This window comes from Ammodytes marinus, assembly GCF_949987685.1.
Source record: "Ammodytes marinus genome assembly, chromosome: 15".
In the NCBI taxonomy this organism is placed as follows: Eukaryota; Metazoa; Chordata; class Actinopteri; order Uranoscopiformes; family Ammodytidae; genus Ammodytes; species Ammodytes marinus.
In genome coordinates, this window is record NC_137219.1 from 28,229,035 (window position 1) to 28,251,745 (window position 22,711).

At 42.5% G+C, this 22,711-nt stretch overlaps 1 protein-coding gene across 1 annotated transcript in view; it reads left to right on the forward strand.

The window, feature by feature from the left end:
- atp10d (ATPase phospholipid transporting 10D) overlaps positions 1 to 22,711 on the forward strand; it is a gene marked incomplete at its 5' end in the record, with an annotated part of 80,731 nt that overhangs the window by 27,184 nt on the left and 30,836 nt on the right. The window contains 11 exons of the mRNA XM_080042761.1: positions 4,403 to 4,491; positions 4,925 to 5,031; positions 6,020 to 6,151; positions 8,817 to 8,929; positions 12,494 to 12,746; positions 14,942 to 15,147; positions 17,824 to 18,003; positions 18,980 to 19,153; positions 19,471 to 19,936; positions 20,572 to 20,678; positions 21,463 to 21,589. Of these exons, the coding sequence (XP_079898887.1) occupies positions 4,403 to 4,491; positions 4,925 to 5,031; positions 6,020 to 6,151; positions 8,817 to 8,929; positions 12,494 to 12,746; positions 14,942 to 15,147; positions 17,824 to 18,003; positions 18,980 to 19,153; positions 19,471 to 19,936; positions 20,572 to 20,678; positions 21,463 to 21,589 (1,954 nt within the window). The remainder of the gene's footprint in view (positions 1 to 4,402; positions 4,492 to 4,924; positions 5,032 to 6,019; positions 6,152 to 8,816; positions 8,930 to 12,493; positions 12,747 to 14,941; positions 15,148 to 17,823; positions 18,004 to 18,979; positions 19,154 to 19,470; positions 19,937 to 20,571; positions 20,679 to 21,462; positions 21,590 to 22,711) is intronic.

Genomic DNA, 22,711 nt, shown 5'->3' on the forward strand with positions numbered 1-22,711 from the left:
GGAAACACACCAATTAAAAATGCAAGCTGTGCAAACAACATTCCAAAGCTAGTTATACAATCACGCTCCAGGGCTATCATGTTAGCCAATGGAAATTACTAGATGCCGGCATTTAGACTGTGCTGATTCAATTCTAAGATGATCTGATAAACCAGCTGGGAGGAGTTGGTAAGAGTATGGGGCCTTTACATTTCATTAACATTTTCAGATTCGAAATTGCTGACTTGGTGTTTGGCTCAGGCCGTTGCACTAGAAATGTCTTTAGACTCTGCTGACCATGTGTCCGTTCAACTTGCTAGGAGGACTTTGTCAAAGTACAACATCTGTAAAAACTGCAGAAGATACACTTCAAATGAACTTTACATTTAAAATGGCGTACATCCATTTGGTTTGGGGCATGGCACCACATGTTGTCTTTTAAGCATTAAAACTGTTAAATTATTAAAAAGTAATATTATTCGTTGGTTTAAAATAAACGTTACATTGTCAATCCCCATTAGATGTTTAATCTGCTGAAAACTAAACAGGTTGAAATTTGTGATCTGATACTCTTACGTAGTGGCAAACACTTCATTTAAAATGAGCCTGTTGGGTTTAGGGCTTGGCACCAAACGGCTTGTTTGTAGTTCTTCAACAACTCAAAAGCATCGCAATTCAACATTGTGGAGGTGTTTAGACTGTGCTGATTAGATTTGAGGCTGATCTGGTATTACTAAGATTTCCTTTTAAGGGCATAGAGCAAGGCACCAGGATGCTTTTCTTGTGAGTGTGGAGATGTCATGTGCCTGCCAAATTCCATTCATGTGGAAAAAAGGTTCTATGAGCTTTCTGTCATATTGTCCTCCTTGCCACAGAGAGGGGTTTAAGTAAAATCTCAAAAGCTTTGCAATTTAACAACATGAACATTTTAAGGTGTAACTAACCAAGAACTGCACCTGTAAAAATCATCAAAATGTGCAGTAAATTGAAAATGGACGACTCCCTGTTGGGTGTAGAGAGCATAGCACCACGTTATTGATTGTGTGGGGAAGTTACAGTGGCTTGAAAAAGTATTCATTCCCCTTGAACCTTTCCACGTTACAGCCACACCCGTAAATGTATTTTATGTGATAGACCAACAGAAAGTGGAGCATAATTGTGAAGTTTTTTCCTTTTTTTGTATAAAGAAAAAACTGAAAAGTGGGGCGTGCAAAAGTATTCAGCCCCCTGAGTCAATACTTTGTAGAACCACCTATCGCTGCAATTAAAGCTGCAAGTCAAACTTTTCCACAAAAAGTGTAACAGTTCAAGGAGAAGAATACTTTTGCAAGCCGCTGTACATGGACTTAGCACTTTTTCTTACATCTAGGTGAAACATAGCATGCACACTATTTCATTAAATGTGGAAAACCGAGCCACCAAACAATCCCTAAACCCATATCAATTTCCACACGCCATGTTTAGAGCGTTTCAAGGACTACTTTGTTTGAATGTATTAAATGTAAACTCATATGGAAAAACAGGATTGCCTGAATAATTCCTCCAGAGTCCAGATAATAAGGTGTTTGCACTTAATGGTGCAGAACCCCTTAAAACAGACAATTGAAAGATCAGTGGAAAAGATGACATCCCTGTCATGTGTGCTGTTAAAGCTACAACGAGTATGTCGGCACGTTGGCGACACCTTTAAACAAAAGCGGTAGTATTATTACGACGCCAGCTGTCGTGAAGCTGTTTTCTAGCTCGTGCAGGGCCTCAAGATTCAAATAATCAGGAAGCAATATAGTGCGTGTCCTTGTGTTGAAAGTGTGAGGGCACCGGACTCTTTTCGGCTCGGTGAGAGTGGTTAGTGACACAGCATCAACTAATGCCAGTAAGTGCTAAACACACCTGATTGCAATGAGTTGATGCATTGTCACCTCTCACGGAGCTGAACGAGTACGTGTCCCCACACAACGCGAATGAACGAGAGACGACAGTTAGTTATGGATCACGATGAGGGAATGTGTTTATGTTGTTGTAAATAATGACTATTTCAGATGAATAATGGTCATCTGATGATGCTGGTGAGGCAAAGTAAACTTTGTTTTAGTAGGCTACCGCTCATTAATTTAGGAGTAAACACTGCAGTCTAGGTTCACTCCGTGAAATTGTGTATACGTTGCTTGGCAACGCCCTCCCTCCCGCCTATCACTCTCCCTTTTAGCTTTTCTTCATTGCATTTTCTTTTTTTTTCTTTGATGGTTCAGCCCCGTTATCAGTCATTATGACGACAAATAACTGTCTCAAACAAGGCTCCCGCTCCCCTTCTAGAGTGACCAGATCGCATTTCCATTACTTTTCACACGTCCCGCAAATTGAGACGTTGTCCAGCATTGTTATTGAAAGTGAGCCCCCCTTTTTAAATGCGTGTTTTATAATCTGGCATTTATCCGATAGCTGTGAGGAGACAGCAGTCTCCGTTTGTCTGTGTGTGTGTTTGTCTGTGTGTGTGTATCGGGCTGCTGGGCTCAGTGGGCTCTGTGAAGGTGCTTCAGCGTTTACCTTCCTGTTACTTCAAAATAAAAGCCAACTCACGTTTGTCAAGTGAGATGCTAATGTGAAGCCAGTGAAATGCTTTTAATGTGAAGCCGCAGCCTTAATGCTCTATTTGTTTAACAGTAGCTAACTTAACTGCTGCACGCTGATCTAAAGATAGTGTTTTTTTAATATAGAAAGCCGTGTCTCTGGCATTACCGGTGGTGACACGAGTTTATTTTGCTAAAAAAAATGGCACTTTGTCACGCATTGTCCCGCACAAACGTAGTCTTTGTCCCACATCTGGTGAATTGGGATCTGGTCTCCCTATCCCCTTCCCTCACCTGGAGTGATAGGCTTCTCAAATCGCGTTCCTGCGCCACACTGAAATCTGCCACCATAGAGCATGCACGCGTGAACCGAAAATCGGACTGGGTGTACAACCAGATCAAATGCAGTAATAAAAACTATATAAAAACGTCTTTCTTTGCACTGATGGTCTCGTTTGCTGTGAAAGGTAATTTATGATTATGAGAGGAAACATGAGGCTGTTTAAAAGATATTTAAATGTTACTCGTTGCCGCTTTAATCTTTCGGCCTTTACTCAGAAAAACGGCGTTGGTAGCAGGTTGATGGAAGAAGACGCAGTTTGAGACAGATGAGGAGGTCCCAGGAACAATTATTTTATTTAAACAACAAAACTCATCCTGCAGTCAAAACGAAGCCAATAAAAAGTTAAAGTATTATAGCCAAAAAACTAATAGAGGTACATGCATAAAAGAAAAAGCTATGAAGAATTCCTGTAAGCTAAAAACCTGTCTCTTCCTGCATTGTGGCGGCCTTTAACCTGCAAATCTAAGTGGACCCTAACTAACTCCGACCTACACTGTTCAGAGGACATCTGTGTTAATCAATCCCTAGAGGCGATATCCCGTGGGGCGCAAAGAAGTCTGATTCAGTAACTTTAGGACAATACCTTTTAGCCAGGGGCCAATAAATTAGCTGTTAACTCTTAAACAGGCTGTCCTAAATTTAGGGATGGGGCCGATCCGATCCAGTATCGGTATCGGGTCCGATATGGCCGAAATCTGCGTATCGGATATCGGACTGACAGCTCCGATATTAAAATCCGATTTTTAATTTTTTTTTATATAATTTTTTTTTTTTTTTTTTTTTTTTTTTACTATGTAACATGCGCCGACGTTCGGTGGAGGGAGAGAGGACATCACTTTATAATTTGACATACAGTACATATGAGTTTGTTAGCCAGTGAGCTAACCAAAGCTAATCCAAGTCAAGGAAGTGGAGAGGCTTGTGACAAATTCTACTATGTAAAATACAGCCAGAGAGAGAAAGACTGTTTAGACAAACAGACCACCACATATTCTAGTGGGGCAGAAGTGATCATTGAGAAGGATTTCTGCCTTTAAGATAAACCTATATGCATTTGTGTATATTTATTGCTCTTTTAAATTAGAATTGCTTAAGCCTTCCTATACATAACATCACCACCAACGAAAAAATGTATAACAATTATGATATCGTATCGGTCAGTATCGGTATCGGCCGATATCCAAACCCCAGGTATCGGAATCGGATCGGAACTAAAAAAAGTGGATCGTCCCATCCCTACCTAAATTGCCCCCACCAAGGACCACCTCTGAGCCCTCTATTGTGTACAATTTGAATGATCTACAGATCAGCCTGCTGGCTTCCTCAACTTAAGCAATCCACATTCCTAACTCTGCACACACATATACCCACGAGAGCTGCTCCTGGCTCCCCTTATAGTTAATTATGTATGTAATTAAACAATCTCCTGATTATCAGTAATCTTAGAATGTGTCACGTGTGTTTTTAACTGAAGTGTGTGTGTGTGTGTGCGTGTGTGTGTGTGTGCGAACAGCAGGGATCAGAGTTGACCCCTGAGAGCTTTGACTGTCGTATTGAGTGTGAGAACCCCAACGATGACCTCAGCAGGTTCAGAGGTTACATGTGAGTTCCTTTTTAATCTTCATCAAACCAATCCGTTTATGTAGCTACACCTGTTAGGTACAAGGTGACATCACATAAATAATATATGAAATCAGTTTGCAATCAGGGCTTTATTAGCCCTGTCTATTTTATATTTAATTGCAATATCTTTGTTTTCATGAGGACAGCGATAGGACGCCATCTTCGTTTCTGGTATAATCACTAAGACAATTAACATTAATATTTAATCAAGCAGTTGACTTCAAATCATGACAGCTGCTAAATATGAGGGTCACATGTTAGATGTTAGACTTAAATATTGCACCAGTAGAGATTACCTCAAAAACATTCCACAAACATGCATTTAGTTTTCTTCTCAGTATGGCTGTGTGAGTGAGTAAAAGCTGCTCATGTTGTGCTAAGCCTTAGCTCCGGCCTTGTGTGTTTTCCACAGGGAGCACCCCAGTGGGGTCCGTGTTGGCCTACATAACAGCAACCTTCTGTTGAGGAGCTGCACCATCCGAAACACTGAGACTGTAGTGGGGATTGTAGTCTATGCAGGTAAGCGCACAGCATCACTTACTAAACATCCAACTAATGGCTATGATCACTGCTGTCTTTGTTCTGAGGTGTACAGTCACACATTTGCAAATTATTAGATACATAAAGCATAGCATGTATTTTATTACGTGTGTTGGATGTTATCAAATAATTTCTATCAAAGATATCACATAGAGCCAACTTGACTTTCCTAAAACTGAAACATGCCTGTATTGCATTGACCTAATGTGATTTTTCTAAAATTAAATGTAACCATATTGCTATTCACACTCAAAAGGAAGGACACACCTAAATAGTGCAAGGATTGGCTTTATTGTCACCCAGATAGCCTCTCTTTCAGACTAAGTGAAACAACAGGTTTTCTCAGCTCCCAAACATAGCATGGACACTATGCCTACTGCTACACACAATACAGCTGACGTCCTTATATCTCTTGCAAGTGTTGGACCCCAAGAAGACTAGCTCTCACTCTGGTGTGTTGGTGATGGGGATCCTGGTAATACTAAATCTAAATCAATCTAAATCAAAGCATGCCCCAATTACCTGAAATATAAATATATGATATAGCCCATATCTAGACAGTATTTCTACTCTAACTAGACTGACTGTCGTTACTTGGAGGATTTCAATTGAATTTATTTGGTTTGAATTCCTTATTTATAGTGATGCCTTTAGTAGGGACATGGCATTTGTCACATAAAGAGTTTTCTACTCCATATACTGTATATAGCATACAGATATAGAAGAATGAAAAATGGAGGAAAAGAATAAAATAAAGCTATAGGGTGTTTATCGTAAGAAACCGTTCAACTATTATATATGTACAAAATGAAAAAAACTATCTGCAGAATGTACAGTATAAGTGAATGCAGCTATGATGTGTAAATAGTGGGACATGTATTATTAGCATGAAAATGTAATATGATATTGGTGCAACTCAAGAATAAAACAATTGAAGACATTTAACTGTGGTGTGTTGTACTCCCAGGTCATGAGACTAAAGCCATGATGAACAACAGTGGGCCCAGGTACAAGCGCAGCCGGCTGGAGAAGCGTCTGAACACTGATGTCCTGTGGTGTGTGCTCCTGCTGATCATCATGTGTCTGACTGCTGCCATCGGTGTGTAACTACACTCACTGACTCCACACAGCTCTCATCTCACAACACAGCTACTGTAGCAACAGCAATATTAATACAGTGCAATATATCGATAAAATCGATATTTTGATTTGAATGTTTTTCAAGTTTTTATTGGTTTTGAACTACAACCTCCGCTCCTGTAGATGTATCAGTATGGTAATTTACCCTGAATTGCCGTTTTTCTATAGCCTGGAAATCCAGACCCTGATATCTTGAACGATAGAGGGTCTGGCGACGATCAATAGTAATTTCCAACTCAAGGGGCGGCTCCTACTCGTGCATTTCAAATGCCACTGCACGCAGTTGGATAGCACTACAACCAATCAGAGCGATGCACAAGGCGACGTAAGCCCCTTTCGTTTAGCGAACAGCTGTTAAACTGTTAAATTAAACGTTTGCCGTTGTCGGTCGGCAAAATAGAACATTCCACTTACTTGCTAATGAAAGATTTGAGTGACGTCTTCCAAATCGTTAAGGGTCGAGGCCAAAGCAGTCTCAAACTCACACAACATATCTGCAGCCATCTCTGATGTTTACTATCACGGCTTCGACGTCGCATGCACGTCACTGTCGTCATCCGGATACATCCTCCCCAGAGTACCATATAGGTCCTTCTCATATAATTAGCATATTGTGATAAAGTTGATTATTTTCCATAATGTAATGATAATAATTGAACTTTCATATATTTTAGATTCATTGCACACCAACTGAAATATTTCAGGTCTTTTGTTGTTTTAACACTGATGATTTTGGCATACAGCTCATGAAAACCCCAAATTTCTATCTCAAAAAATTAGCATATCATGAAAAGGTACTCTAAACGAGCTCTTAACCTAATCATCTGAATCAACTAATTAACTCTAAACACCTGCAAAAGATTCCTGAGGCTTTTAAAAACTCCCAGCCTGGTTCATTACTCAAAACCGCAATCATGGGTAAGACTGCCGACCTGACTGCTGTCCAGAAGGCCATCATTGACACCCTCAAGCAAGAGAGTAAGACACAGAAAGAAATTTCTGAGCGAATAGGCTGTTCCCAGAGTGCTGTATCAAGGCACCTCAGTGGGAAGTCTGTGGGAAGGAAAAAGTGTGGCAGAAAACGCTGCACAACCAGAAGAGGTGACCGGACCATGAGGAGGATTGTGGAAAAGGGCCGATTCCAGACCTTGGGGGACCTGCGGAAACAGTGGACTGAGTCTGGAGTAGAAACATCCAGAGCCACCGTGCACAGGCGTGTGCAGGAAATGGGCTACAGGTGCCACATTCCCCAGGTCAAGCCACTTTTGAACCAGAAACAGCGGCAGAAGTGCCTGACCTGGGCTACAGAGAAGCAGCACTGGACTGTTGCTCAGTGGTCCAAAGTACTTTTTTCGGATGAAAGCAAATGTTGAATGTCATTCGGAAATCAAGGTGCCAGAGTCTGGAGGAAGACAGAAGGAAATGCCAAAATGCCTGAAGTCCAGTGTCAAGTAACCACAGTCAGTGATGGTCTGGGGTGCCATGTCAGCTGCTGGTGTTGGTCCACTGTGTTTTATCAAAGGCAGGGTCAATGCAGCTAGCTATCAGGAGATTTTGGAGCACTTCATGCTTCCATCTGCTGAAAAGCTTTATGGAGATGAAGATTTAATTTTTCAACAAGACCTGGCACCTGCTCACAGTGCCAAAACCACTGGTAAATGGTTTACTGACCATGGTATTACTGTGCTCAATTGGCCTGCCAACTCTCCTGACCTGAACCCCATAGAGAATCTGTGGGATATTGTGAAGAGGAAGTTGAGAGACACCAGACCCAACACTGTGGATGAGCTTAAGGCCGCTATCGAAGCATCCTGGGCCTCCATAATACCTCAGCAGTGCCACAGGCTGATTGCCTCCATGCCACGCCGCATTGAAGCAGTCATTTCTGCAAAAGGATTCCCGACCAAGTATTGAGTGCATAACTGAACATAATTATTTGAAGGTTGACTTTTTTGTATTAAAAACACTTTTCTTTTATTGGTCGGATGAAATATGCAAATTTTTTGAGATAGGGATTTTTGGTTTTTCTTTACTTTTTTGCCAAAATCATCAATATTAAAACAATAAAAGGCTTGGACTACTTCAGTTGTGTGTAATGAATCTAAAATATATGAAAGTCTAATGTTTATCAGTACATTACAGAAAATATTGAACTTTATCACAATATGCTAATTATATGAGAAGGACCTGTATAAGGGGCTCTGGCGCGCCCGCCAGATTTCTGGCTTTCTTGAAAAGCTTCAACGGAGCGTGTCCAGACCAACACGCGCAGCAAATTTAATTTGCCAGCGCCTAGTGGCAGGTCTGGGAATGCCAGGCTAGTTTTTCTATGGAATCTGAATGAAAGTTTTGAATTAAGTTGGTTTGACTCAATTTATCCACTAAATTATCAATATAATGCGTTGTGATAAAAACCACTCAGATCTTACACAGCGACCTTGTATTTCAGCTCTGTTTTTACATTTTCATTGAACTGTGTAGAATATCGCAATATACATTGTATCGCGATATATCATAACCCATATATCGTGATTTGTATGGTATCGTGAACTCATTGCCAATACACAGCCATACAGTGCACAGGTGACCGTAAACCCTTATGTAATCCACTGTGTGTGTTTCAGGTCACGGCCTCTGGCTGAACAACCTCAAAGACCCTGTCTTTCAGATTGAAGGGGAGACGTCTCCGGCGCTGGCTGGGTTCTATGTCTTCTGGACTATGATCATTGTCCTGCAGGTAAACTCTTAGCTTTTTTTGCGCTTTTTTGAAAGTTTGTTATAACTGGCAAGTATAGATTAGTTTAATCTTTTTTTTAAGATAGGGGAGAACGGGGTAATCTGAGCCACTTTTTATATTTGCTCCCTTCTAAGCAAGCTAAAATGATTTATCACTCAAATTTACACATTTCCCATTAATTCAGGATGTTTCCTAGAAATGGGCATTAGCAGAATTGTTTCAAGACAAAGGGCAGTGAAAATATGATTGTTTTAAAAAAAGTTGTCATGTGGCTCACTTTACCCCAGCTGTGGGGTAAACTGAGACAGACCAGCAAAATCAAGGGGGTAAAGTGAACCAGCTGGGGGTAAACTGATCCACTACTTTTTCCACTCTGAAACTACCATAACAACACATAGTGTAACAGTAAGAATCCTGAAAGCTAGCCACACATTCCAGAACTAATGTCGGACTAGTAAAAGAATGATGGGGTTTGGTCAATTAAGCAAAGCAAATTTTCTAAACACTTGAAAGTAACTCTGAACAAAATCAAATACAACATATTATAATTCAAAAGGTTTTAATTAGTGCTGTCAGTTTAACGCGTTATTAACGGCATTAACGCAAACCCATTTTAACGGCGTCAATTTTTTTTAATCGCACGATTAACGCTCGTCATGGCCTATGTCCATGGTCATGGCCTATAACGTTGTGGTTTTTTCACATGCTGTAACAGCAATGCTGTATCAACTAGTAATGCTAGAACAACTGAAACACCACAAACTCCTACATATGGCTCGCATTTAAGTTACTGTCAATTCAAACGGAACATGTCCTACAGCGTAATTTCATATTAAAATCATTTAACTGGCAAAACGTCAAGTCAATTCTGACTTTTATTTTGAAGCAGAAACCGGAACCTAGCACTTCCTAGCTCAACTGCGCGACCTTCACTAGTCTTCTGTGTGTGACTCGGAGACTACGTGGAAAAGAACAGAAAAGAATGCCTGTCATTTGCAAAAGTTCTACTTATAACCCTGCTGTCAGGTTTCCAGGATGGACAGACGAGAACCCAATAGCATGACACAAAACAGTTTAGGTGCAGCAACAAAAGTTTTAATGTGAAGACAAACCAGGTAGTAGCGTGGCAAACAGTCCAATAGAGGCAGGCAAAAGGGAAAACCAAAATCCAAAGGAGTGAGTCGAAAACATGAACAGACAGGCAGGTATACAGACAGGCAGGTATAAGGACGCTGGATAGCTATGAAACACATAAGACAAACTAGACGATCTGGCAGAGAACTGAGTGAAATGACTGGGATATATACTGAGGCTGATTGACTAATGAGGAGCAGGTGAGTGTGGGGCAGACCAGGTGAATGTAATTAACTGGGAGTGCAGAGCAGGAGGGAGTGGCACAGAAAGTAAACCAGGAAACAGACACATGAAAACAGACTAGGGTTGCGTTCCGAATCGCATACTCTTTCTTTTTTCTATTCTACATACTACATCCGACGATAAAAAGAATCTAGTTAGGATGCAGTAGACATACTATTGGGACATACTTTTCTCTCTTATTTCATCATAACATTGCGCCTTGATCTTGCCTCTTGCTTTTATATCCGTCGCATCCCCGTTTGTTTTCATAACATGGACCTATAGGCTTCGTCGATGTTACGTCACTTCACGTGCGCACTGGATTGTGGGTCAGAATCGCCCAAATAGGATGCACTTTTCAACACTAACAATCTTGGCCGCATGAAGTAGACCATCCGGGTATTCTAACCATCCTAAATCTGGCCACAAGAATCGGGACATCCTAAATCTTTTTTCTACATACTATATAGTAGAAAGTATGCGATTCGGAACGCAACCTAAATACCGGCTGAAGTTGTGACACCTGCGCTTACACCAAAACTTCCATGAATGTTAGTGGCAGCCGCCAGTCATTCATTTTCACTTTAATTTTCGCTTACGAAGCCTCGGCTGCAGCAGCACCATGGCAACCACCTGCACGCAGGCATAGTGTGTCCACTCCACACACAGTCTGTATCCCGTTACAGAGACCGCCTCCTTGGTAGGAGCGGTCTCGCGGTCTATGAAGGCTATAGCCTGTGAAGGCCGAACGAGCGTTGTTAAACGGCACGGTCTCCGCAGGTCTCCGTTTACGAGCATTTCCGGTTTGCGTAACAAGCCGTTACCTTGCGTGAGGACTCGCCGCTCCTGTGTTGCCTAGCAACCCTGATAGCTGCCACCGGAAACAGCCTTGTCAACGGAGGAAAAAAGAAAAAGAAGTTGCCTACCAGACGAAAAGAAAAAAAAGTACAAGAAAAAAAGAAAGGAAGATAAAAGTTAAGAAGATGGAGCAACACGTTGCTGTTTTGTTATTTTTAATTTTATTGTATGCCATCTCTGAAAAAAACGCAATGAATCATAGGATATGTTGGGCTGCGAAGGATACATCTGATGCAGCCTTCAAAACCGTGAAACGAAGGCTGCATTTCACGGCTGCATATGAGGAGCCTTGCAAGGAGCCTTGCAAATGGAACAACCTTTGCGCGCCGCTATGACGCAATCGGTCTTCAAATGCAGCCTTCGTAGACCGCAACCCCTGAATCGAGATACAGCCACAGTCTGCAATAAGCCGTTGATGAAAGACTCCCAAAACATTTAGGTCTACAACAACCAGTTTAATTTAGCCTTAATACTAATTTGTTTTATATACCCTATGTTGTTTTATGGTTTGGTTTTTAAATAAAAAAAATAAGTTCCAATATGTTTGTGAATGCTGTTCTAGGGGTGGGGTGCAGGGGAGTGGGGGGGTCTATATTGTTATTTGCACTGAATAGCAAATTATGATATTTTAGAAGAAATACACTGAATTACAATGGTGTAGACATCAAGCATAGGAAAATCAGAACCAGCGAGAACAGCCTGGGACTCAGAACACAGGAGAAGACCCAACTGGATTATAACATCAGCCTGTCATACTCTACAACTAGGCCTACTCTACATTCCAGCCATGAAGCTTACAGGGAAAGATGAGAAGGTGCTCTTTCCGTGTGGTTTCCCCAGGTCGTCTTCCTGGTGTATTTCCTTGGCATGATGGCTTTTCTACAATGTGTATGCCATTAAAATAAAACATATGTTATGTAATTTTACATTAAAATATGTTTAAGACTAAACTTAACTTGTGCCTCATGGTGGGGGAAAGTGAGACAGTGTCTCACTTTCCCCCACCACCACAATTTGAGAAAAAACTACCTCTCTTAGCATTTCAGGCTAATCTTTAGCTAATATCATCACATGGTTTTTATATGTTGGTAGTTAATCAACACGTATGATAGAAGTTTTTCTACGTGACTACATTTGCTTTGGCACAAAAGCAAAATTCACGGTTCATTACAGAACATTAATAGAATGATCTGTGAAATCTGTGCTGCGTGTTGTTTTTTGTTGTTGTAATTATCGGCCACTACGGGCATAAAACATCATGACCGAACAGGAGGCTGTGACTGAGGAAGAGAACAAGCATGTCAATATTTGCATCGTGCAGAAGGTGTAATCAACTTTTTGTCCCAACAGGTGCTGATCCCCATTTCTCTGTATGTGTCCATTGAGATTGTGAAACTGGGTCAGATCTACTTCATCCACAACGACATAGCCCTTTACAACCAGCAGCTGGACTCCAGGATCCAGTGCAGGGCCCTGAACATCACAGAGGACCTGGGGCACATCCAGTACCTCTTCTCTGATAAGACAGGCACTCTGACAGAGAACAAGATGGTGTTCCGCCGCTGCAGTATCTATGGGGTTGAATATCCTCATGAGGAAAATGGTAAGAATAAGAAGGAAGGAAAACATTGGGTTTTGAACGTTTAAACAGGTTACATGTGTAAAGCTGCTCTCCTTTACAGCAAGGCTAAGTTTACTAAACAGGCAGAAAGAAGCATCTCATGTTAGTACTGGTTGCTTTCACCAGTTTAAATGACAAATGTGACCAACACCGGGGCATATACAGGTCCTTCTCATATAATTAGCATATTGTGATAAAGTTCAATATTTTCTGTAATGTACTGATAAACATTTGACTTTCATATATTTTAGATTCATTACACACAACTGAAGTAGTTCAAGCCTTTTATTGTTTTAATATTGATGATTTTGGCAAAAAAGTAAAGAAAAACCAAAAATCCCTATCTCAAAAAATTAGCATATTTCATCCGACCAATAAAAGAAAAGTGTTTTTAATACAAAAAAAGTCAACCTTCAAATAATTATGTTCAGTTATGCACTCAATACTTGGTCGGGAATCCTTTCGCAGAAATGACTGCTTCAATGCGGCGTGGCATGGAGGCAATCAGCCTGTGGCACTGCTGAGGTGTTATGGAGGCCCAGGATGCTTCGATAGCGGCCTTAAGCTCATCCACAGTGTTGGGTCTGGTGTCTCTCAACTTCCTCTTCACAATATCCCACAGATTCTCTATGGGGTTCAGGTCAGGAGAGTTGGCAGGCCAATTGAGCACAGTAATACCATGGTCAGTAAACCATTTACCAGTGGTTTTGGCACTGTGAGCAGGTGCCAGGTCTTGTTGAAAAATTAAATCTTCATCTCCATAAAGCTTTTCAGCAGATGGAAGCATGAAGTGCTCCAAAATCTCCTGATAGCTAGCTGCATTGACCCTGCCTTTGATAAAACACAGTGGACCAACACCAGCAGCTGACATGGCACCCCAGACCATCACTGACTGTGGGTACTTGACACTGGACTTCAGGCATTTTGGCATTTCCTTCTCCCCAGTCTTCCTCCAGACTCTGGCACCTTGATTTCCGAATGACATGCAAAATTTGCTTTCATCCGAAAAAAGTACTTTGGACCACTGAGCAACAGTCCAGTGCTGCTTCTCTGTAGCCCAGGTCAGGCGCTTCTGCCGCTGTTTCTGGTTCAAAAGTGGCTTGACCTGGGGAATGCGGCACCTGTAGCCCATTTCCTGCACACGCCTGTGCACGGTGGCTCTGGATGTTTCTACTCCAGACTCAGTCCACTGCTTCCGCAGGTCCCCCAAGGTCTGGAATCGGCCCTTCTCCATAATCCTCCTCAGGGTCCGGTCACCTCTTCTGGTTGTGCAGCGTTTTCTGCCACACTTTTTCCTTCCCACAGACTTCCCACTGAGGTGCCTTGATACAGCACTCTGGGAACAGCATATTCGCTCAGAAATTTCTTTCTGTGTCTTACCCTCTTGCTTGATGGTGTCAATGATGGCCTTCTGGACAGCAGTCAGGTCGGCAGTCTTACCCATGATTGCGGTTTTGAGTAATGAACCAGGCTGGGAGTTTTTAAAAGCCTCAGGAATCGTTTGCAGGTGTTTAGAGTTAATTAGTTGATTCAGATGATTAGGTTAAGAGCTCGTTTAGAGTACCTTTTCATGATATGCTAATTTTTTGAGATAGGAATTTGGGGTTTTCATGAGCTGTATGCCAAAATCATCAGTATTAAAACAACAAAAGCCCTGAAATATTTCAGTTGGTGTGCAATGAATCTAAAATATATGAAAGTTCAATTATTATCATTACATTATGGAAAATAATCAACTTTATCACAATATGCTAATTATATGAGAAGGACCTGTAAGTCTTTTTTTCTAAATTGATTTGAGGATGTGTATATTTCTCATGGACATCAGATATAGTCATATCATAAGGAACACACTCAAACTGAAAATAAAATCTGTCTGTATGGTCAGAGGTATGCAAAAGTTTTAAAAAATGTTTTAAACATGATACAGATGTCACATGCTAAAGATTATGGCTAAATTATGTGTGAATAATTATTATGGAGATAATTATCATGTATACAACAACTGTGTTGAACTGGTACTTAGTGTTTGCAGTGCTAATTAGTTTGAACATAATCCAAATCTAACTGTTAATGAGTTACTGAAACAGTGCTGTGTGTGTGTGTGTGTGCGTGCGTGCGTGCGTGCGTGCGTGCTTGTGCGTGCGTTGCTTTGTGTTGCTGTGTGTGTGTGTCAGGTCGGAGGCTGGAGGTGTATGAAGCAGAGCAGAGTGAGAGTGCAGCCCGCTCAGTGACTCTCCGGTCTGGGTGCAGTGGTCGGTCCCTCAGCTGTGCACGCAGCTCTGTTTCTCTGCACACACTCACTGCAGAGCAGGAGGAGGAGGAGGAGGAACAACTGTCCAATCACAGCAGGACCAGGACCAGTGCCTTCTGTAGCCGTGTGGTCAGTCTCTCTCTCTCTCTCTCTCTCTCACACACTCTCTCTCTCTCTCTCTCTTGGTTGTCCATTGATTTCGATGATGACGTCCACTTTTAACCTTTTTTAAAAAAAATAAACAAAAACATACTTCTTCACTTACTTACTTTACTTTCCCTATCCTATCATATGGCTACCACAGCCCACACAGCACAGCCACCTTCAACAGACCCAGGCTCTGTACAAACAAGCTCCAGTTAGTGTCAATGCCGATTCTACCTATCCTATCCTACTACAAGGCTATCACAGCCTAAACACAGCAACGCACCTTCAACAGACCCAGGCTCTGAAAAAAATTTCAGTACCTATTGTATCAAGGAGAGTTCGTACGTTCCATGTAGCCAGTTTGAAAGTGCAAGTAATTTTTTCATTTGTTTTTGTTTTTCGACCGCAGAGGTGGAATGACCTAAAAGGAGCGGTAACCTGTTCAGGCGCATATTGAGTGGGCATTTTTTAGGCCACCTTTTCTAGGCCCTTCCCCATTAGGGGTGAGCAGTGTGGTCCCTGAATAGGGCTGCTCAGTCGCACAGGGGTCTGCCGAAAACAGCTGCCACTCGTCCCAGCTGCTAGCGACCTTTAGCCTGTACCGCTGACGTGTAGGGTTCTGACTAGAAGCTCCCAGTCCATTCATACCTGCCCCCGTTATCAGACGCCCCATCGCCGCCAGACTTCAACCAAAATAAGGTAAATACACCTAGGTCAAAAGTGGATACCTGCGCATGGAATTTTAAAGTGTAAAAGGGGGTGCGCCTTCCCCAGTAGCACTATCTTCGCCAGGAAAAGGTAAACCTAGTGGCATGGGCGGTCCCAAGACAACCAGTCCCCATCCTGACTGCAGGAGGCTGCCGGGTCCTTGATATGTTAAGGCCCGCCTATTGTGCACCGCCAGCACACTGCTTATCTGTCAGGGTTTGCTCCCTTAGCATTTGCCTAAAGAGGCTGACCCACAATGCAGTGGATCAATATCCATAGCAGGGTGTGTGTATTCCTGGAACTTCCAACAAACAGCTGCTTTTATAATGTTTTCTTTTATATTGACCCTTTCATATATCAATATATGAATTAAATTTGTATTCATAAAAAAAAAAGAAAAAAAAAATGCAGCCTATTTTTAACCTGTTCTGCACTTTTCTGATGTAAGAACTGACATGACTACATGAACTATTCTATTCTGTTCTTGTGATCACCATGGACATATGATTCTGTTTTTGTTTTGTTCTGAAATATTTAGAATGTTCAAAACAAATTTTCTTTTAGTATCCTGATTGCCATGGTAACATACTTTTACTTGAATGAAGAGTTTGAAAAATGTCTGTGTAATAAATATAATGCTTTTATAAAATTATTATTATTATTCATGAATATATGTAAAAAACTCTGAAAACTGAAATTGATGTTTATAGCTAGGATTATGATACAATATTACCTTTAAAAACTCTGTAAATACAGAAGATGTCAGGCTCACTGTTTAAGAAGTGTGAGTAAAGACAACATACTCATATTCATCACAGACTATAATCTGACAAAATACTCACAACATTATGGAGCAGGCAAAATATGTTTCTTTTTAGTGTTATAACTGAACAAGTTTCATACAAAAATTTTAACTTTTAACCAATATTATCTCTCTCTCACACACACATACACACACACACACACACACACACACACACACACACACACACAATTTGTTTGACCATTCCACACCACGTTACGAGGAGACTCTAGCCCTTCCGACCGCTCATGCATGCTCATTCACTGATTTGACAACAAGCATTCTCTACCATCGTTGACTGCACCTTTTAACAGCACAAAAGTCAGCAGAGATGAGTACCTCACACAGTTGTACATGCAGTGTGTTCAAATATATTATTCATTTCCCACCTGTACTCAAATTTTCCATGCAGTTATATTTAATAATGCATATTTTGGTACTTTCATAATAGAATGTATTATTAGTAACTAGAGGCATATCTCTTTCAGCTGCTTCACTTACTTGCATTGTGGGAATTATAGGAATAATAGTTAGTTGTCTTTTACTGCAGAGAGATTGGCATGTGCTCCAAATTGTAAGTGGAAGTGCAGTACTAAATGGCCCCACCCAACACTTGATCAGTACATATGCTTACAGGAAAGCCCTTTGCTTGAAGAAATCCCATCATGCAGTTGAAGCTTGTGTTTACAGACACGGTTGTTTGCCTTTGGTGGGTTTGTGTAGTGAGCCTTCTTTCAGGTTTCCATGGCGAGGAGGAGGTTGTGTTTTATGTCTTTGCCAACGAGTCTCGTTGCTCAATGTCCTCTAGTGGCCATATTCATAAAACATCTAAGGCTCAAGCCCGGGCCACACATCCTGTGTCTACTGCGCGTCTGCATCTGACTTCTTTTTCAGCAACAGTGTTAACAGGCGGAGGCTGTCACTCCTTATTTTAGGACTCCTAACTTTTTAGGATAAGTGTAATTCACAAAGCATTTGTTGGGCTCTAAACTGTCTCCTAAATCTATGAAAAGGTAGTCCTCCATCCATCCACTGTTCCTGCGATTTTCTTGCATTTTACCTAAAGCCCCTTGTGTGTTTGTGTGTGTGTGTGTGTGTGTGTGTGTGTGTGTGTGTGTGTGTGTGTGTGTGTGTGTGTGTGTGTTCAGGCTAAGGAGGTGATACCAGACCCTGAGCTGGTGAGGAAGCTGAACTGTCTTAGTTCTGTGGATGGGGGTTCCTCTGCCCCTCCCTGCAGCCTGGAGCTGACCCACATCACTGACTTCTTCCTGGCTCTGGCCATCTGTAACAGTGTGGTGGTGTCCTCGCCCAGCCAGCCCCGACATGAGGTCAGCACATCACACCTTGGATCTCCCAAAACATAGATCAACATCACATGTGTCTTGTTCTGTCAGTTGATAGGGCGACAGAGCAGAGTGAAGGAGAGTTAAGTTAATTTACTTTATTAGTCAATGGTTACATTGAAATGTTTCTTTTCGCATATCCCCTCTCAAGTTACCACACTTCGGAGGGGGTTATAGCGCAGGGTCAGCCATAGTGCAGCGCCCCTGGAGCAGTTTTGGGGTTAAGTGTCTTGCTCAAGGACAAAATGGTAGAGATGGTGAGCACCGTAAACATAATACCAGCCACTATTAGTTTTACAACTAACACCCTCCTGGCTGGTGCCGGGGATCGAACCGGCAACCTCATGGTTACTGGTCGGCCACCTTTCCTCTAGGCCATCCTACCATTGAAGAGGAGCAGCTATTGAAAGACTTACTGAGTGTAACTCCTCCAATGTAATTTATTGATCCTTTACCCAAATAATACATGTACATCTCTTCAAACAGGCATCTTCCCAGGTGCCTTCAAAACAGCTGGTATACAACCCAACCTAGATGGTAATGCACTGATCAGCTATGGGCCCATGTCTACCCTTCCATTCATTAGTAAAATACTTAAAAAGATTTCTGTGAGAAGGGATAGTTCAGTATTTTTAGAGTGGGGTTGTATGAGGTAATTAGGCATAGTTAGTGTGTCACCTTATGGAGATGGCAATCTGTGCATTCACTATAAGGAGTTTCAGGGAGATGTTGTGCTGTAATAGAAGTCAACATTGTACTGTTGCAGACAGGGTCAGAAGAAAAAAGTATTTTCTCCACAAATAGAAATGCTAACCTAAAACCTAAATATCCATTGCTTGATAAAACAATGTGTTTTGCCTGCTGTGTCTCGCTTTAAAACTAGTTCACCAAAAACTAATTACTTACTGAACAGTTGAGGTCAGGAGTCAAACCCTGATCCCTGCTCTCTCTCTGCCTGCAGGTGCCTGAAGCACGAACCCCTCTCAAGTCCCTGGAGGAGATCAAGCTGATGTTCCAGCCTTTCAGCTTCTCTCCATTCTCCCCCCTGTCTGCCCTCTCCCCTCCCCAGGCCAGAGGCAGCCCTCGAGGCTTTACCAGCAGGCTGTTTGCCCGCGCCAAGAACACCACCACACAGGTAGGTTGTCCTAGAGGAAAGAGGGGCCGACCAGTAACCATAAGGTCTCTGGTTGGATCCCTGGCACCGGACAGGAGGGTGTTAGTAGTAAAACTAATGGTGGCTGCTATTACATCTACGGTGCCCACCATCTCTACCATTGTGTCCTTGAGCAAGGCACTTAACCCCAAAACTGCTCCAGGGGCGCTGTACTATGGCCGACCCTGCGCTCTGACCCCCTTTCCGAAATGGAACACTTGAGAGGGGATATGCGGCAAGACAAAGTTCAATGTGCCCTGTGTACAATTGACTAAATGTACTTACTTACTCACTTACAGCGGGAAGAACCAGGCCAAGAGAGCAACCTGGAATCCTCTAAACTGCAACCTGAAGTGGACTCATGTTGCAGGGCTGAAGGAGGAGCTGCTGGACAGACGGGGGAGGATATGGAGGAACCAAAGCCAGGCCCTGATTGGTCTAGGCAGGCTGCAGCAGAGGGGTTGAGCAGACAGACAGACAGTGAAGAGGAGGAGCTTCTGTATGAGGCAGAGTCTCCGGACGAGGCTGCCCTGGTGCATGCGGCCCAGGCTTACCGCTGCAGCCTGCGGGGGCGCTGTGCACAGAGCCTGCTGGTGGAGCTGCCAGGCCTGGGCTCTCTGTCTGTCCAGCTGCTTCACATCCTGCCCTTTGACTCAGACAGGAAGAGGATGTCTGTGGTGGTGCGCCACCCGCTCTCTGGCAGAGTGATGGTCTACACCAAGGGAGCCGACTCTGTCATCATGGACCTCACTCACACAGGGAAAGGTCAGTACAAACAGAGTATGAGGGCGGGTAAGAGCCCCAAATGTAATTAAATAAATGTAATAAAACCCAAACTGGTCAATAATGTAGCAAAATACTCAGCCCATAACTAAATAACTTTTTGACCTAAAAATATAAAGACCTATTACATTTTGGGTCAGTTAGAACATTATGTAGCAGGCAAAATATGTTTATTTTTATAGTGTTATAACTGTATTATATTACAGAGTGAGTCAATAATAAATGGAATAAAGGTCTAATTGCCCCAATTTAGAGTGGAGTATCAATAAAAGCATTCTTTTGAATAGTTCTAATTAGGAATAGTAATTCCAAGCTCAAAGTGTTCATACACAAACTTTGATACTGCACTACAAAAATATTTTGCTCGCTCCATAATGTCATGACTGGCACAAAATGTCAGAAGTTGCTACATTTTGGACTCAGCATTTTGTAACATTATCGATCAGTTATTACATTTGAGGTTTTATTACATCATTCTTATTACATTTTGGGGCGTTGTTGCATGTCAGGCTCTAAGAGGGCATGTGGGCCTGACTAATGAACACTGATATAAAGAGGGTGAATAATGATATTAACAGTAATGCTTGTGTGTGTCCCTGTCATGCTATTGTGTTCAGGTACAGAGGGGGAACAGGAGATCTGCAGCCACATCAAAGAACAGACGCAGAAACATCTAGACAGCTATGCCAGAGACGGTCTCCGCACACTCTGCATCACTAAAAAGGTCAAGGTCAAACTAAACAGCCTTTTACATGTTCTCACACATTAAAGCCTCTTTGCCCAACCCTCTCCACCTCCAAATCTGTATTTTGTTCTCTCAAACAGTGTTTTTTCTTTCTTAAAATGGACTGTCTGTCAATGAATGTTTGAATATATATATATACTCACCATCCACTTTATTAGGTACAGCGGTTCAATTTCTTGTTAACACATATAACTTTATCAGCCAATCACATGGCAGCAACTCAATGCATTTAGGCATGTACAGTAGACCTGGACGGGACAACTTATTGAAGTTAAAACCGACCAACAGAATGGGGAAAGGGGGTTTAAAGGTGAAGTAAGCGATTTATTTAAGTGTTAAATCGCTCTTCATTCATACAGTGATCACTTATACAGTGTGCACGTTTCATAAAGCCGATCTCTTAGTCACTCGCTCTGCATGTAATCAGCAAATAAACTTTTCGGGGATTCCACTACTGATAACCAATCAGAAGAGAGAACGCTACAAACCGGCACCCGTCTCACTGCCAGTGCACGTGCAGAGCGACAGATGGGTGAATGTGTATGCGCCTACAATGGCGGAGCAAGTAAAAATCCTTCCCAATGTCTGTTTTGATGGTTTTTATCATGTTGTATCGCACTTATGGATCTGATATGATGCTAGATAACTCACTGCTTGAAGACCGCAGTGAGTTAATATATATATATATATATATATATATATATATATATATATACATACACCAGTATGTGTTGTGCTACTGTGTGTTGTGTGTGTGGAGCAGGTTGTGACAGAGGAGGAGTATTCGTTGTGGTTGAAGGAACATCTCGTGGCAGAGAGCAGCATAGAGAACAGAGAGGAGCTGCTGCTGGAGTCAGCTCAGAGGCTGGAGAGCAACCTCACACTGCTGGGTAGGACACACACACGGACCACTCGTATGTCACTGGCACAACCCCAATACCCAAAAAGTTGGGACGTTATGTAAAATGGGAATAAAACAGAATGTGATAATTTCCTAATCCTTTTCGACATATTCAATATAAAAATGATCTAGCACATCATATGTATTTGTTTAAACTGATAAACTTCATTGTTTTTCGGCTAAAATGACAACCGGGACTACCGGTTAGGCATGTGAGGAGGAAGAACGCGTCGCGCCGAGGCTCCTGAGCGCTCAATGCTTTTTTATATATAACACCACACACTAACTCAAAGCTGTTTTTTTCTGCTTGGTTATTGATTTTGTTATTATTTGGTGATGATGGGCCGCAGCAAGCAGAAGGAAAAAGGGCAGAATTCGCCGGAGAAGGAGGCAGCCACGAGGTCGGACTGTCATGGCGGAGTTGATTCCCTGCCGCCTGAGCTAGACAAGCTACGCGCCATGCTACTATCCGACCTAACAACAACCCTTACTTCAACCATGAAAGTGGTAGTGAGTGAAGCTTTGAGGCCCGTCTCTGCTGCCTTAGATGCCGTCAAGTCGACCACCGACTCGCTCAACCTGAAAATGACCGCCATGGAGACAGCCCTGTCTGACCACAGCGACCGGATCACCGCCCTCGAGCAGACATGTGCGCGCTTGCAGTCTGAGAATACACAGCTGATGGCTAAGACCGAGGATTTGGAGTCACGGTCACGTCGCAACAATTTGCGCGTGATTGGGATCCCGGAGAAGACCGAGGGAGCGGACCCGGTAAAGTTCATGGCTACTTTTTTCGACGAGGTCCTGGGCACAGGCTTCTTTTCCTCCCCTCCGGCGCTGGATAGAGCTCACCGCATCGGCCCAGCGCGCTCTGTGGAGGAAGGCAGTGAGACTACTGTTGGGAATAGCCGAAGAGAGTGGAAGTGCGGCGCTTAAGAGGGCAGATAGAGACAATGGGCTAATGGCGCTGGACTCCATTGTTACCCAGACTGGGGCTGAGTCGTCAAGGTGAAAATGCACCCAATACACTAAAGAACGGATATTAGCAGCCCAGTAATAGTATTGGAAATTAGGGAGGGCCATTCCACCTGTTTGTTTGGGTCTTTGAAGA